We start from the raw sequence: 16,359 nt of genomic DNA, 5'->3' as shown, positions 1-16,359 counted from the left end.
GCAAACACAGCGGCAAACAAGAGACCCTACCTCAGACCAAGTGGAGGACAAAGACCACGGTCCTCCTCTGACCTCCACACATGCTCTGAGGCATGGGCACCTGCTCTTACACACTTACTCTACTTGTCTCTCTTATACACACAGAGCCCTTTCACACACACCTCCTTCTCTCTCACGCACAGGCACACACACACACACACACACACACACACACACACACACACACAGATTTCATACTGGTAACTTACATCCATCGTCATGTTGTCCGTTAGGTACCGCAGAGATTTGTGGATGAAATGGTCAAACTCGTCTAAGACCACGTTGTCAATGTAGTTGACGTAGTCCTTCCAGGACTGGCTGCTCGTGTCTGCTCGGAACAGCTCAGCGTTTTCCTGGGCACAGAAGTAGCCAGTCGGCTTTCATGGCACTGCTTATCTGTTGGCCCTTTTCCGGCTCATTCCGACTCTCTGGCTCACCCCTGTTCTACACCTGTGGGTCTGCTTTGAGTTTCTTTTCTTTTCTTTTTTTCCAGGTAGGGTCTCACTCCAGCCCAGGCTGACCTGGAATTCACTATGTAGTCTCAGAGTTGCGTTGAACTCATGGCGATCCTCCTACCTCTGCCTCCGGAGTGCTGGGGTTAAAGGCATGTGCCACCACGCCTGGCTGCTTTGAGCTTCTTGAATGAGCTGGGCTCTTTCCTGCAGTAGGGCTTTGCCCAGGTGGCTCCCCCATTCCTGCAGTGCGCCTTCTAATCTGTTAGGTTTCAGCGCAAACACCATCTCCCCATAGAGGCCCTCCATGAGCACCCACCGTCCATCAGCTTGGTTCCCATCCCTCCCTTCACCTATATTTCCTTCAGCAAGCTGCTAGTTATGCCGTGGTGACAAAGGTGACAAGTCTAGATTATGTTATTTGACTTTGATGCCCAGCTCCTTGAGAATAAGAATGGGCTAACCTTTTTGCCATTGTGCCCCCAGCACCGGCAATATGTCTAGGATGGAACTGGTGAAGGCATTACTGGGTGGTGGATGGATGGGTGGATGGATGGATGGGTGGTGGATGGATGGGTGGTGGATGGATGGGTGGTGGATGGATGGGTGGATGGATGGATGGGTGGATGGATGGATGGGTGGTGGATGGATGGGTGGTGGATGGATGGGTGGATGGATGGATGGGTGGATGGATGGATGGGTGGTGGATGGATGGGTGGTGGATGGATGGGTGGATGGATGGATGGGTGGTGGATGGATGGGTGGTGGATGGATGGGTGGTGGATGGATGGGTGGTGGATGGATGGGTGGTGGATGGATGGGTGGATGGATGGATGGGTGGATGGATGGATGGGTGGTGGATGGATGGGTGGTGGATGGATGGGTGGTGGATGGATGGGTGGATGGATGGATGGGTGGTGGATGGATGGGTGGTGGATGGATGGGTGGATGGATGGATGGGTGGTGGATGGATGGGTGGATGGATGGATGGGTGGATGGATGGATGGGTGGTGGATGGATGGGTGGTGGATGGATGGGTGGTGGATGGATGGGTGGATGGATGGATGGGTGGATGGATGGATGGGTGGTGGATGGATGGGTGGTGGATGGATGGGTGGATGGATGGATGGGTGGTGGATGGATGGGTGGATGGATGGATGGGTGGATGGATGGATGGGTGGTGGATGGATGGGTGGTGGATGGATGGGTGGTGGATGGATGGGTGGATGGATGGATGGGTGGATGGATGGATGGGTGGTGGATGGATGGGTGGTGGATGGATGGGTGGTGGATGGATGGGTGGTGGATGGATGGGTGGTGGATGGATGGGTGGTGGATGGATGGGTGGTGGATGGATGGGTGGTGGATGGATGGGTGGTGGATGGATGGGTGGATGGATGGATGGGTGGTGGATGGATGGGTGGATGGATGGATGGGTGGATGGATGGATGGGTGGTGGATGGATGGGTGGTGGATGGATGGGTGGTGGATGGATGGGTGGATGGATGGATGGGTGGATGGATGGATGGGTGGTGGATGGATGGGTGGTGGATGGATGGGTGGTGGATGGATGGGTGGTGGATGGATGGGTGGTGGATGGATGGGTGGTGGATGGATGGGTGGATGGATGGATGGGTGGTGGATGGATGGGTGGTGGATGGATGGGTGGTGGATGGATGGGTGGTGGATGGATGGGTGGATGGATGGATGGGTGGTGGATGGATGGGTGGATGGATGGATGGGTGGTGGATGGATGGGTGGTGGATGGATGGGTGGTGGATGGATGGGTGGATGGATGGATGGGTGGATGGATGGATGGGTGGATGGATGGATGGGTGGTGGATGGATGGGTGGTGGATGGATGGGTGGTGGATGGATGGGTGGTGGATGGATGGGTGGTGGATGGATGGGTGGTGGATGGATGGGTGGATGGATGGATGGGTGGTGGATGGATGGGTGGATGGATGGATGGGTGGTGGATGGATGGGTGGTGGATGGATGGGTGGTGGATGGATGGGTGGTGGATGGATGGGTGGATGGATGGATGGGTGGTGGATGGATGGGTGGTGGATGGATGGGTGGTGGATGGATGGGTGGTGGATGGATGGGTGGTGGATGGATGGGTGGATGGATGGATGGGTGGTGGATGGATGGGTGGTGGATGGATGGGTGGATGGATGGATGGGTGGATGGATGGATGGGTGGTGGATGGATGGGTGGTGGATGGATGGGTGGTGGATGGATGGGTGGTGGATGGATGGGTGGATGGATGGATGGGTGGTGGATGGATGGGTGGATGGATGGATGGGTGGATGGATGGATGGGTGGTGGATGGATGGGTGGATGGATGGATGGGTGGTGGATGGATGGGTGGATGGATGGATGGGTGGATGGATGGATGGGTGGTGGATGGATGGGTGGTGGATGGATGGGTGGTGGATGGATGGGTGGTGGATGGATGGGTGGATGGATGGATGGGTGGATGGATGGATGGGTGGTGGATGGATGGGTGGATGGATGGATGGGTGGATGGATGGATGGGTGGTGGATGGATGGGTGGTGGATGGATGAGGGGGATGGGTGCATGGATAATGAGGAAGGGATGAGTGGGTGGATAGATGGATGATGAATGGATGGGAGGGTGGGTGGATGCGTGGGTAAGTCTAAGACACTGAATTCTACAGGGGACACAGAGATGAGTATAACCCAGTCTGGATCTGCAGGTAGAGGAGACAGAGAAGAACTTGAGGGTAAGCCAGAAAGAGCGGCTCACGTAGCTGGCACAGTAGATGAGCAAAGCCGAGAGACAGGCAGGGCTGTGTCACCGGAACAGGCGAGTCAGATCATCCTGGCTCCCTGGCATCTGCCTCGCCAGCCCCCTCTGCTCAGCCAGGACCCTTGTGCTCAGAAGCAGATTCCTTCTCTCTCTCTTTCTCTCTCTCATGTGCATGCAACACTTCTGAGAGTGTAAACAACTGCTTAACCATATTTAGTAGCATTTTTTGCAGTTTAACTCGCTTATCTGCTCTTCCCACCCCCATTGGGACCTTCTGGACCTATGGCCAAGGGGGACAGGAGATAACCTGGAGATGAGGCAGAATAGGTTTTGGCCCAGCCAAGTTGTGCCATTGGAGTGACAGCTTTCAAAACAATGGGGTGATTCCAAGAACAGCCAGTAGACCATGCCCCGGTGGGCCACTGCGACCTTCATTAAAGCCCATGCTATTGCTTTCGTACTGTGCACCAGGAAGCCCCAGACTGTGCTGAAAATATCTTGGGCTCAAGCAGAACTTTTTCCTTTCCAAGCTAATGCACAGCCTGTCTTCCGCACTGTACTGGGGTCAGGCCCATATGCCAGCTAGATGGCCAAGTACTGGAGTCAGGAAAACCCTGTGACATCCAGGGTCTAGGCAGAGCCTCAGCAATGCCAGGCCAGCATTGTGCATTGTCCTTGCCAATGTGCAGACAGAAGAGGCCAGCAGGGACACAGGCCCACTGGCTGCTAAGGCTACTGCCAAAAGGAACATTACAGGAATGTTATAATTGGCAAGCCAGGCATGTTGCCCCATTATACCCATCAAGATGTGTGAGTCACCATCACCTTGCACACACGTGTCAGGGTCCTCAGTGTTCACTTGTTAACTATTTCCTGCCCTTACTTGGGGGTGGGAAACCCACAAAGGATGTACACAGACAGGCACACAGCTTGTCCCAAGAAAACAAGATTTGCTGGCCTAGTTTGATAATTCTACCACACGGGGTGGGACTCTGGTTCCCTTAGAACAGAGAACAAACAGATAAACAAGGAGCACCGGGCTTCAAAGCACACTGTGAGGAAAGCCAGCTATTTTAGAGTTAGGCTGTTTATAAGTTTTATCTATTTATTATTTATGAATGTGTATGTGTGTGTGTGAGAGAGAGAGAGAGAGAGAAAACATATGGGCATGCCAGAGCCTCTTATGTACAGGCATGTCAGGGCCTCTTGCCACTGCAGATGAACTCTAGGTGCATGTATCACATGTGCATCTGGCTTTACATGGGTTCTGGGGAATTGAACCCAGGCCAGCAGGCTTTGCGAGCAAGTGCCTTTAACGGCCGAGCCATCTTCCCAGCCCAGGGTAAGGCTGTCATAGATGAAAAGTAATAGATTTTTGTGACCACTAAAACATCTATCATCCATCATTTTCTAAAAATACATATATTTACATATAATACATATAAAAATACACATATATATAATATATTGGTTTTCCAAGGTAGGGCCTCCCTCTGGTCCAGGCTGACCTGGAGTTCACTATGTAGTCTCAGGGTGGCCTTGAACTCACGGCAATCCTCCTACCTCTGCCTCCCAAGTGCTGGGATTAAAGGTGTGCACCACCACACCTGGCTAAATATTTTTATTTATTTATTTGAGAGAAAGAGGCAGAGAGTGAGAGAGAGAGAAAGAGAGAGAGAGAGAGAGAGAGAGAGAGAGAGAGAGAGAGAGAGAATGGATGCACCAGGGCCTCCAGCCACTGCAAACGAACTCCAGATGCATTTGCACTACCTTGTGCATCTGGTTTACATGGGTCCTGGGAAATCGAATGGTGGTCCTTTGGCTTTGCAGGCAAGTGCCTTAATTGCTAAGCCATCTCTTCAGCCCTCATCCATCATTTCTACCAGATCTCTAGATCTTCCTTTTTTTTTTTTCTCCCCCACCCTCTGAGAAAGACAAGTGATATCAACAGGCCCCCAGGCATCTCCTTACCGCAACCATAGCTTGGATTCTCACACCGGCGTCCTTGACAGCTGTGTAACGCTTGTTCAGGTTGGCCACCCTTCCATCCAGGTCCAATAGAGCCTCCTTTTTGTTGTCTTTCCTCTCAAACAAGGGGTTGGCCGACCAGTCCTGGAAGGAGATGTGGGAGCCTGAATGGCTGTTGTGGAAACAATACACCTGGTCTTGCCCCATCTCCCCGTGCTCTGGCGTGGGATTCTTTCTGTCTTTGCTGATCTGGAATTGGAGTTTGCGCACGCTTGTGTTTAAGTTCCTGTGGTAATTCCTTGAGGGAATGAGTGTGCCATTCAAATGAAAACTGAATCCAAAAAAGCAAAATGGCAGTGAGCAATGTTTTTTGTGGACCACTCATGTTTTGTTGTTGCTGTGTGTATGTGGGTGGTGCATGTGTGTCTAGGTACATGTGCAGATGATTGTGTGCATGTGGAGGTGAGAGGACAGCCTTGACAGTGTCACCCTCTGGTGCCATCCACCTTTATTTATTTTTCGTGTGTGTGTCTGTGTAAAGTCTCTTCACTAATTCCAGAGTTTGCTGTCTTCACAAGCCCCAGTGTTTCTCCAGTCTCTACCCCCACAGAACTGGCTCACAAACACGCATGGCCAGGCCCAGCTGTTTACGTGGGTTCTGTGGAATCCATATTCCTTCAGCCAGTCTTCCTGCCCCATGTTCCTCGTGCCCGGCTCTTGTAGTTGGGCCCTGTGGGCCTGTTTGCTAAGCTCAAAAGCATGGAACAGAATGGAGGGAGATGGCAGTAGACACTGAGGAGACTCAAAAACTCATCAAAGCAGAAAATCCAGAGGCTGCAGAGAGCTCAACACTAAAGAAGACTTCTAACACACCATAAGAGAATGTTGCAAAAGAGGGGAGGAAAGATTGTAAGAGCCACAGGATGGGAAAGTGTGCTCTGAGGCACTGACCCTCCCCCTCTACCACACACGGCAATGGCGGGCACATTCATGACCTCACAGTGAACACCATTAACCCCACTAAGGAGGGCTCCTCAGTGGAATGAGGGTGGGGGAGGGGGACCATAACAGTATAACCGGAGGGAATATGACCAATATACAATATATTCATACAATAAAGTTCTCAAAAAGAATTGAAGTGGAAGTAATTCTGCAGAGAAACTAGGCTCATTCTGCCTTGGGACCACACTTACCTCACTGTGCTGGTCCAGAGCACTAGATGGTGGCCTTGCCACAGACCTGTGTGTGGGCCCCAGGGCCTCGGGACCCTGTAGGCCCTGCGGTGTCCTCTGAGGCGCACTCAACTGCATGGCCTGGGTGATCCCCTCTATGTTTTGCTCACCTTCATGGCCTGGGTGATCCCCTCTATGTTTTGCTTGGCTTTTTGCATCCTGTTCTGCAGGTTATAGAGAATTTCCCGCATCTCTTGAATATATTGAAACACATCTGAAATGGTATAAAAATTAGGGAATCATATGCAAGGACAGAGCTGGAATAGAGGAGACTCTTTTTTTTTTTAAAGAATTTATATTTTTAAATTATTTATTTATTTATTTGCTTGAGAAAGAGGGAGAGAGGAAGAGGCAGATAGAAAGAGAGAGAATGGGCGCACTGGGCCCTCCAGCCACTGCAAATGAACTCACTCCAGACACATGCCACCTTGTGCATCTGGCTTATGTGGGTGCTGGGGAATTGAACCTGGGTCCTTAGGCTTTGCAGGCAAATGCCTCAACCGTTAAGCCAATTTTCCAGCCCCTGGAAACTCTTTTTTGGCTTAGCCTTGTAACCAAGCTTCTGGGGCAGGGGGTGTTCTGTATCCTGTTCTACAAGGGAGCAGAAGAAATCATGTGACTTCCTAGAGGTAACATGCCAAGGAGGGTCATACAGTGGCAATCGAGATTTCCTGTCTGATGGGATGGAGGGAGGAAGGAGACTCATGCCTGCACTCTCTTCCTCTTCTGACTGTGCGGGGGAGACAGCATCTGCTTTGCCGACGTGGCTATGTGCACTTGGGAGACACAAGGAGCACCAGGCCTCCAGGGGCCCCGTTACAAAACTGTGGAGCCTTGGCAGCTCTGAGGGGTCTTGGCCCAGTTCTGTGAGGACAGCCCTTTGTGGGATTGGGCCAGCAAGTGGACCGAAGCTATGGCCAGTACAGGGGCCACAGCTCTAGTCACTGCAGGGGTCTGAGGGCACCATGCAGATTCGACCCCTCAGGATGAAGGTAGCCCCTGGTACCTTCCCCATTCCAGAACAATGTAGTCTCGGCAGTCAGCAGTCGGACGTCAATTGCTTCCAGTTCTGACTTTATCAGTGGAAACTCCACTTCCATCACGGTTCTCTTTATCTACAAGACGAAGACCGCACTGTTGGGGGGGGGGGCAAGGCAATGGGGCCCGTGCTGAGGTGGACGCTGTGGTGGTGGGAGGGTGAGGCGGAGAGAGTGCGCACTTCGTGGGAGCCAGGAACCAGAACGGAGAAAGGAAGGGGCCAGGTCCTTAGTGGCCTGACTCTTGTTGGGTCCCTGAAGGTCCTGAAGGTCCCACGCCTCCCAACAGTACCTGTGGTGGTTTGATTCAGGTGTCCCCCATAAACTTAGGTATTCTGAATGCTAGGCTCCCAGCTGATAGAGATTTGGGAACCAACGCTTCCTAGAGGCAGTGTATTGTTGGGGGGCGGGTTTATGGGTGTTATAGCCAGTTTCCCCTGGACAGTGTTTGGCGCACTCTCCTATTGCTACTGTCCACCTGATTTTGGCTAGGGAGACCTAGCCAGCCTCCACTCATGCCATCATTTTCCCTGCCATCATGGAGCTTCCCCCTCAAGCCTATAAGCCAACATAAACCTTTTTTTCCCCTGCTCTTGGTTGGGTGATTTCCACCAGCAATGTGAACCTGACTGCAACAGTACCACAGGCTAGAGGCCTTTGAAGGACAGTGAAGCTCCAAAACATAACACTGGCTTTTCCCCACCTGTGGGCGGGGCATGTAAGAGACAGCAAGCTGGGAAGGAAGGCAGCAGCATAGCCCACCCACTGTGCCCCACTGGCTCTTCCCAGGCTCCCGCCTGCTTCTCCTGCCAGGAAGGAGGTGTTCTGAGCAAACAGCCCTGTCATTAGAAGGAATGGTCCCCAAAGCTGATTGATGACTGCGACTCTTGTTTCTCGCCAGCTCAGTTTATAAGCAAGCAGTTTGTAAGCTTATACATTTATAAGCTAAAGCTACTGAGCCATCTCCCCAGACCAGTTTTTAAGCGTGGGTGAGGGGACTCAGAAATTCTCAAACTGCAGATCTGAGGGTGGACCGCCACCTCTCCAGACCCCTCACCCACAGCTTCCTTCACCATCATCCACTGGGAGGTATGCCTTCCCAGTCTGGATTCCTGAAGCACCTTCCCCTCCCCCATGTTAACGGGAGTAATGAAGGTGACATGGAATGTCCTTGATATTATCCAAAATATATCTAGGCGAGTAAAGTGTCTGTAACAAATTGTGCAACGAAGCCAGAGCTCAACAGTTTCCATCATCAAGTGCTTTGGGTTTCACCATTGTGTCTGCCTCTGTTGCACGAATAATGAAGAGTGGCCCAAACTCCATTTGCATATTAAGATACACTTGTTTATTCTGTCCTGTGGCACCATCGTTTGCCCTAAAGGAGAACCGAAACTTGGCAAACAACAGAACCACACAAGGGTGCACCAACTCACCTCGTTATACCAGCCAACAATGAGCTCCAAGTTGCCCACAAACTTCCGGAAGGTTTCATTGTCTGAGAAGAGCTTCTCGGCGCTGCTTGGAATCTCTTTCTGCTGCTGGAAGTTCAAATACTTCACTTCTCTCAGGACTGCCACCAACTAAATGGCCAAAGAAGACCAAGGAACGTGTCAGAAGGTCACCTCAACCATTGACCCGTTGCCACTCGCGGGTTGACGCAGCCAGGGAGCGGGTGGGAGACAGTGCTTGCTGGCCGTTTCTGGATGCCTCCACGCTACCCACGGTCCTGAGCCAGAGCGTGCTGGCAGCGTCGCTGTGGGCGAACATCTTCCTCACGCTCAGCTCTGTCCTCTTCCCTCCTGGCCCTCACGCTGAACAGGGGGAGGCTTCATTGAGGGCCTCCCGTGGGTTGGGCAACTAGCCTTCCCCTTCCCCTCATCCCACTGTTTATAAACCAGGAAGTCAATGACAGGACTGTCACTCCCAGTACGGCTTGTCCTGAAGTTGTCCCCAAGATCTCAGAGTCCTCCATGTTGCCATACCCACTGGTCATGTGACCTCATCTTCCAGCTGCTTGACCACTCCCACTTTCCGGGCACCTGAAAGCCTCTTGATTTGGTGCCAGACTGCCCTGCTCACCATTACCAGGGTCTTTTTATTTTCTAAAATATATTCTATTTATTTATCTGAGAGAGAGAAAGAAGGAGAGAGAGAGAGAGAGAGAGAGAGAGGCTGGGCACACCAGGGCCTCCAGCCACTGCAAATGAACTCCAGATGCGTGCACCTTCTTGTGCATCTGGCTAACACAGGTCCTCAAGAGTTGAACTGGGATCCTTTGGCTTTGTGGGCAAATGCCTTAACTGCTAAGCTACCTCTCCAGCCCTATTTTAATTTATTTATTTGAGAGAGAGATACAGGAATAGACAGGTAGAGAGAGAGAGAGAGACAGAGAATGAGCACACTAGGGCCCCAGCCACTGCAAACAAACACCAGATATGTGCGCCCCCTTATGCATCTGGCTTACGTGGATCCTGAGGAGTCGAACCTGGGTCCTTTCGCTTTGCAGACAAGCGCCTTAACCACTAAGCCATCTCTCCAGCCCAAACCATGAGACTTTCTCACCATGTCGTCCCCCACATCCCCTTGGACCACTCGCACTGGCCCCTTGGTCTCCTTGTTACTTCTGTGACGCGCCAGGTGCACACACCCCCAGGCTTTCCTTGTTGGCTCTACTCTGAATCGCTTCTTCCCACGTCCTCCATGGCCCATTCTCTCACCTCGGCAGGCAAGTCTCTGCTCACACCTAAAACTGCTCCTGCCCGGCTCCTCCACCCCACTGCTTCCTCTGTACCTGCTCTCCCTCTTCCTTTCCCTCAGGTACCTGAGGTCACCTCTGATGTGTCTTGTTCTTTACCTCTAGTGCATGCTGAATGGTCATCTTCTCTCCTCTCTCTGCTCCTTCCTCCTTCCCTCCCTTTTTCCTCCCCTCCTCTACCAGATAAGTTTCACGAAGGAAGGACAGAGACAGTCCCAGAGTGGCCAACCTTTTGACACTGCAACATGATGTCATCATTTACAAATTTACTTAACTACACAATTGAGTTACAAAAAGAAAAAGAAAAAAAAAAAGCATCTCAGGGCTGGAAGGTTCAATTTCCCAGGACCCACATAAGCCAGATGCACAAGGTGGAGCATGCATCTGGAGTTCGTTTGCAGTGGCTAGAGGTCTGGTGCACCCATTCTCTCTCTCTCTCTCTCTCTCATAAATAAATAAAATATAAAAAGTGTTTCATAATATTTTAAAGTCTTCAGTAGGCATCCATAGCTATCCTCTGTGGGTTGGACACACTTGTTAGTTTTTGTGGGTCAATAATGTACCCCCAGGACACACCTAGTAGGTGCTTGGTAAATGTTTTCTGGATGAAAGAATGGATTTTTTTTTCAAGGCAGGGTCTTACTCCAGCCCAAGCTGCCCTGGCACTCAGTCTATAGTCTCAGGGTGGCGTTGAACTCACAGGGATTCTCCTGCCTCTGCCTCCTGAGTGCTGGGATTAAAGCCTTGCACCATCCTGCCCGGGTGAAAGAATGAAGTGTAATTAAAGACTTCCAAGGAGAAGTCCTTCTCTGTGTTCTTAGTGCCGCAGTCCATATTTAGACGGGACAGGTCATGCGGCAGTGTGTTCAGAGCTCTCTCGGCTTTCATCCTGCGTGACGTGTGACCAGGCCAGGCTCAGCACTGGGCTATGCCGCCTCAGCCAACTTGCCACCTTGGCCGGCCAGCCTGTCTCTCTGTCATGAAGAGACTTTTCTCTTAATTTTCAAATTCATGTTTCTCCTTGGGGCCACACAAAAGGCAGACAAACTGGGTATGGTGGCACAGGCATGTAAGCCCGGCTACTTCAGAGTCTGAGGCAGGAGGATTGCAAATTCAAGGCCTGTCTGCACTACAGAATGAGTTCAAAGCTAGGCTGAGCAATTTAATGAGACCTTGTCTCAAATAGAAAAAATAATAAAGGGCTGGAGAGATGGCTTAGCACTTAAGACATTTGCCTGCAAAGCTAAAGGGCCCTGGTTCTATTCCCCAGGACCCACGTTAGCCAGATGCACAAGGGGGTGCACCCCTCTGGAGTTTGTTTGCAGTGGCTGGAGGCCCTGGTGTACCCATTCTCTCTCTTTCTCTCCCCCGCTCTCCCTCTTTCTCTGTCAAATAAATAAATAACTAAAAATAAAATATTTTTTTTAAAAAGCAATAAAGCTGGGCTTAGTAATGCACATCTTTAATCCTAGCACTTGGGAGGAAGAGGTAAGAGGATCGCTGTGAGTTTGAGTCCACCTTTAGACTACATAATGAATTCCAGGTCAGACTGAGCTAAAGTGAGATCCTACCTCAAAAAAATAAAATAAAATAAAAAATAAATCTGGACATGGTGGAACAGGCCTTTAATCCTAGCACTCAGGAGGCAGAGGTAGGAGGATCTCCATGAGTTCAAGGCCACCCTGAGACTACATAGTGAATTCCAGGTCAGCCTGGACTATAGTGAAACCCTACCTCGAAAAACCAAAATAATAATAATAAGAAGAAGAAGAGAGGTGTGGGGTATCACTCAGTGGTAGAGTGCATACATAGCATGTGTGAGGTCTTGGGTTCAATCCCCAGTACTGCAAAAAGAAAATAAAATAAATAGAATCATAAAATAAAGTAAACAAAATGACAATCATTAAACTATTTTCTTCCTCTTTCTTTCGGTTTTTGTTTGTTTGTTTGTTTGCTTCTTTCTTTGTTTCTTTTTTTCTTCTTTCTTCTTTCAGTGCTAAGGATCACTGAATCTTTGATCCCTGAAGCCTTGCACACCGTACGTACTAGTAGGTAGGTAGTTTGCCTCATGCCTTAAATACCCTCTGGCGATACTTAAAGACACTAAGCAAAGCTGCAGACTCCCCGCGAGACCCGGCAATGCCCATGACCGCACGTTGCAGCAGGGTCAGCAGCACGGTGGGCCCAGGGCTGAGGGCTTCTCTTGTCCATCTCCCAGGTGTGCCTGCCCGATCCCCCCCCCCGCCCCCCACCCCAGGGACCCACCGCTTTGCTGAAGTTAACGTGGATGAGGCTGGTCGCGGGGTCTCGCTGGATGAGTGGCTGCCCCAGGTTGAAGTGGCAGTCCTGGTCCACCCGCTCCACCCACTGCTGGTAGATCTTCTCACGGTAGCCCCGCAGCAGCTCCATCATCTCGTCATATTTTTGGCTGATCAGCTTGGCCTCCACACTGGACATGACCCTGGAGCAGAGTGGGGTGGGACAGTAAGGCGCCAGGCTTCACCCCGACATCTTCTGTCACTGCCAGACCTTGGAGGGCTGAAGTCCAATGACAGGATGACTCTACCAGTGGGCACGGGATGGGCATATATCGAAATAGTGCTGTGCGATGGAAGCCAGCTTCCTGCTCGTTGGCCCTCAAAGTCCTGGAAAGTGCTCTGTGAGCTGGGGGGGGGGGGGGGTTAGAAGTCACCAACAATGTGAACAGGCAGTGGATCCTGAAAGCTGCTACATCAACCAGCCAGGCAAGATGTACCCACTGGCGCCAGAGTGGCACACAGGCTAGGTGGGCAGCTAACTGTTCTCTGATTGGATATGAGGCCTGCTCGGTGGATGAGAACTCACACCTTGCATTAAGAACCGAGTCAGAAGCCCATGGCTTGGAAGGCCACAGACCTTAGAGGGAAGCTTCCACTGTTCTTTGGCTAAAAGGGGAGGTTATGCCTGTCAAAAAGTCTTCTAAGTCTCGGTATCTCTACCCTTTGATCACGATGCTCTTGTTCTTGGCTAGAGAACCTGCTTTACACAGATTACACAGGCAGCAAATACGAGCAGACCTGGGACCCATTAGAATGGCAAGAAAGCTGACTGCTTAGCACGAGAGGAGTCACCCTTGTCTCGGGGCCCAGAACCCGGGGGACATCACAGAGGAAGGGTGGATTACACAGGAGTGCTGCTCTGATGGCTGGCCTGAGAACCTTCTCCAGGGAGATGGCAGCAGACACCGAGGAGACTCAAAACTCATCCAAGCAGAAACTCAGAGGCCGCTGAGAGCTCAGCACTGGAGGAGACTTCTAACACGTGCCTCGGGGCTCAGGGAACATTGCAGAAGAGGGAGCAGAAATACCGTAAGAGCCACAGGGTGGAAAGGGGAATTCCGAGGCACGGTCTCTCCCCTGCTTCCCCCAGGGACTGACTGGTGCATTCATGACCCACAGTGACTACTGATAATCCCACTGAGGAGGGCCCTTGGTAGAATGGGGGTGGGGAGAGGGAAGAGTATAACCCAATGGGAGTATAAGCAATATGCAATATGTCCATACAGTAAAGTTATCAATTGACAACACACACACACACATACACACACAAATAGTGTATTGGTCCACACACATAATAGTGCTTGGGCTGGAGAGATGCCTTAGTAGTTAAGGCGCTTGCCCATGAAGCCTAAGGACCCATGTTCCACTCTCCAGATCCCACACAAGCCAGATGCACAAAGGTGAGGCAAGCACAAGGTCACACATGCCCACGAGGTGACACAAGCATCTAGAGTTCATTGGCAGTGGCTAGAGGCTCTGGTGTACCCATTCTCTCTCTCTCTCTCTCTCTCTGTCTTGCAATTTTTTTATTTTTTATTTTTTTGCTGGGCATGGTGGCGCACACCTTTAACCGCAGTACTCAGGAGGCAGAAGTAGGAGGATCGCCGTGAGTTCAAGGCCACCCTGAGAATACATAGTGAATTCCAGGTCAGCCTGGGCTACAGTGAGACCCTACCTCGAAAAACAACACAAAACAGTGCTCCGAGCTCTTAGGAAGCCGCTGTAAGCTGAAGCAACAGCCTGGGAAGGTGAGCAGACCACAGCGCTCCGTGCGATGACCCCAGCTGGCCCGGGCTTCGTGAGGTGCGCTTAGCCTCCCTCGCTCCGGCTTTCCCATCCGACTCAGGCCCAGCTAGAGCACAGCCCGTGTGCTGTAGCAGGTGTCTCAGCAAGTCTGCTTCTGGCTGGCGCCCCCAGCTTCAGGGCACACCTGCAACCTTCCCAGGTTTGGCTATGAACTTGTCCCTGCCCCAGCCTGCCTTGGAACTTTGCCAAACACAAGTGACAATGGTGACTCCCTTGCCCAGTAAAACACTGTGAGCAGCTTGTGTTCCTCAGTGGCGGCCTTGGGTCCTTTCCATGCGGCTGGGAGGTGGAAGGGTCAAGGGCGAGGTCGAAGTGTACTCGCCGGGACATGGGGCGGGTCATGGAGGGGTCTCTTCCAGGACTTCACCTTGGGAAGTGGGGCTGGGCTGGAGTGGGGCCTGGGGCTGTTTAGGCTGGGCACAGACCTGTGCCCTCCCACAGCCAAGGGAGTGTGGGCCGCGCTGCCCCCCCCCCCCCCGCCCCAGCCTGCAGAGACTCACGGGTGCTCGATGTGTTTCAGGTGCCTCCTGGACACCTCCAGCCGCTCCTGCAGCTCCAGGCTCCACTTGAGCTGCCCCGCCACAGGAGGCATGTTTTTGTGGATCGGTGGGATGCTGCCATCCTCGGAGGCGGCCATCTGGGCATCATACAGGAGCTTGGCGTTGTCCAGCTCGGTATTGAACATCTCTAGCATGACCGAGTACTTGGGCACCACCTCGGCGAGGATCAGAGGCCGCTCCAGGAGGCCCCCGCACATGTGCAGAAGCTGGGGAGACATGGGAGGAGGCACGTTTTCACCAGAGTCCCTACTGCCTGCCTCGCCCCTGACATCGCTCCCAACCCACCTCCTGGGGCTGTTGTCAAAACAGGCAGGGCCAAGCTTCAGGCCATGCCCAGACAAAGACTTCACTGGAACCTTTCTCCAATCACTGGCTGACCCGTGCCTGAGAGATTCCAGTAGCGCTGGAGACCAGGGCCCAAAGCCCTGCCCCAGGGCCCAGCAGAATTTATTCTGGGCCTCAGAGAAATGAAGATAGAGCAAGAAAGATTTGTGCCTTTACCACATACAACCCCACAGTGGGAAAGCAGCCACCAGCTGCTCAGGCGCCTGGGACTGACTGGCGATCACAGGGAGACTCTTTTCTTCAGGAAGAGGCTTGGGACCCGCGGGGACACGAGTGGGCAGGAAAACCCACTACCAGCAAGATCATGTTTTTAAAATAAGACAATGGGGGCTTGGAGGGATGGCTTAGTGGTTAAGGTGCTTGCCTGCAAAGCCAAAGGAACCAGGTTCGATTCCCTAGGACCCAAGTAAGCCAGATGCACAAGGGGGCACATGTGTTTGGAGTTTGTCTGCAGTGGCTGGAGGTCCTGGAACAACCATTGTCTCTCTCTTTCTCTCTCTCTCTCTCTCTCTCGACCTGCCTATTTCTTTTTTTTTGTGTAAAAATATTTATTTTAAAAATTTATTATTTTAAAAATTAATTTATTTATTTATTAGATACAGAGGTAGAGAGAAGGAGAGAATGGGCATGTCAGGGCCTCTCACCACTGCAAGTGAACTCCAGATGCATGTGCCATGATGCATATCTGGCTTATGTGAGACCTGGAGAATTGAGCCAGTGTCCTTAGGTTTCACAGGCATGCACCTTTAACTGCTAAGCCATCTCTCCAGCCCTATTTTTTTTTTTACTTTATTTTTATTTATTTATTTGAGAGAGAAAGAGGTAGAGAGAGGGAGAGAGAGAATGGGCTCACCTGGGCCTCCAGCCACTGCAAATGAACTCCAGACACATGCGCCCCCTTGTGCATCTGGCTTACCTGGGTTCTGGGGAATCAAACTGAGGTTCTTTGGCTTTGCAACGACCTGCCTATTTCTGTATCATGCTCTCTCTCGAATAAATGAATAATAATAATAATAAAAGCAATGGGAGGGAGGAGCTCCAGGGAGAGGGCTGCTGTGGGGTCACCGC

At 51.7% G+C, this 16,359-nt stretch overlaps 1 protein-coding gene across 1 annotated transcript in view; it reads right to left on the bottom strand.

Annotated features, from left to right (window-relative positions):
- Positions 1–16,359, bottom strand: part of Dnah17 (dynein axonemal heavy chain 17) — a 133,233-nt gene that overhangs the window by 106,500 nt on the left and 10,374 nt on the right. Inside the window, exons 11-17 of the mRNA XM_004655235.2 lie at positions 14,887–15,152; positions 12,528–12,723; positions 8,941–9,087; positions 7,474–7,582; positions 6,578–6,681; positions 5,239–5,379; positions 249–392 (exon numbers count right to left, since the gene is read on the bottom strand). Coding sequence (XP_004655292.2) covers positions 249–392; positions 5,239–5,379; positions 6,578–6,681; positions 7,474–7,582; positions 8,941–9,087; positions 12,528–12,723; positions 14,887–15,152 — 1,107 coding nt within the window. The remainder of the gene's footprint in view (positions 1–248; positions 393–5,238; positions 5,380–6,577; positions 6,682–7,473; positions 7,583–8,940; positions 9,088–12,527; positions 12,724–14,886; positions 15,153–16,359) is intronic.

Source organism: Jaculus jaculus, chromosome 9 (assembly GCF_020740685.1).
Source record: "Jaculus jaculus isolate mJacJac1 chromosome 9, mJacJac1.mat.Y.cur, whole genome shotgun sequence".
Taxonomy (NCBI): Eukaryota; Metazoa; Chordata; class Mammalia; order Rodentia; family Dipodidae; genus Jaculus; species Jaculus jaculus.
Note: the sequence above shows the minus strand (reverse complement) of the source record. Positions and strands in the feature narration are given on the sequence as shown.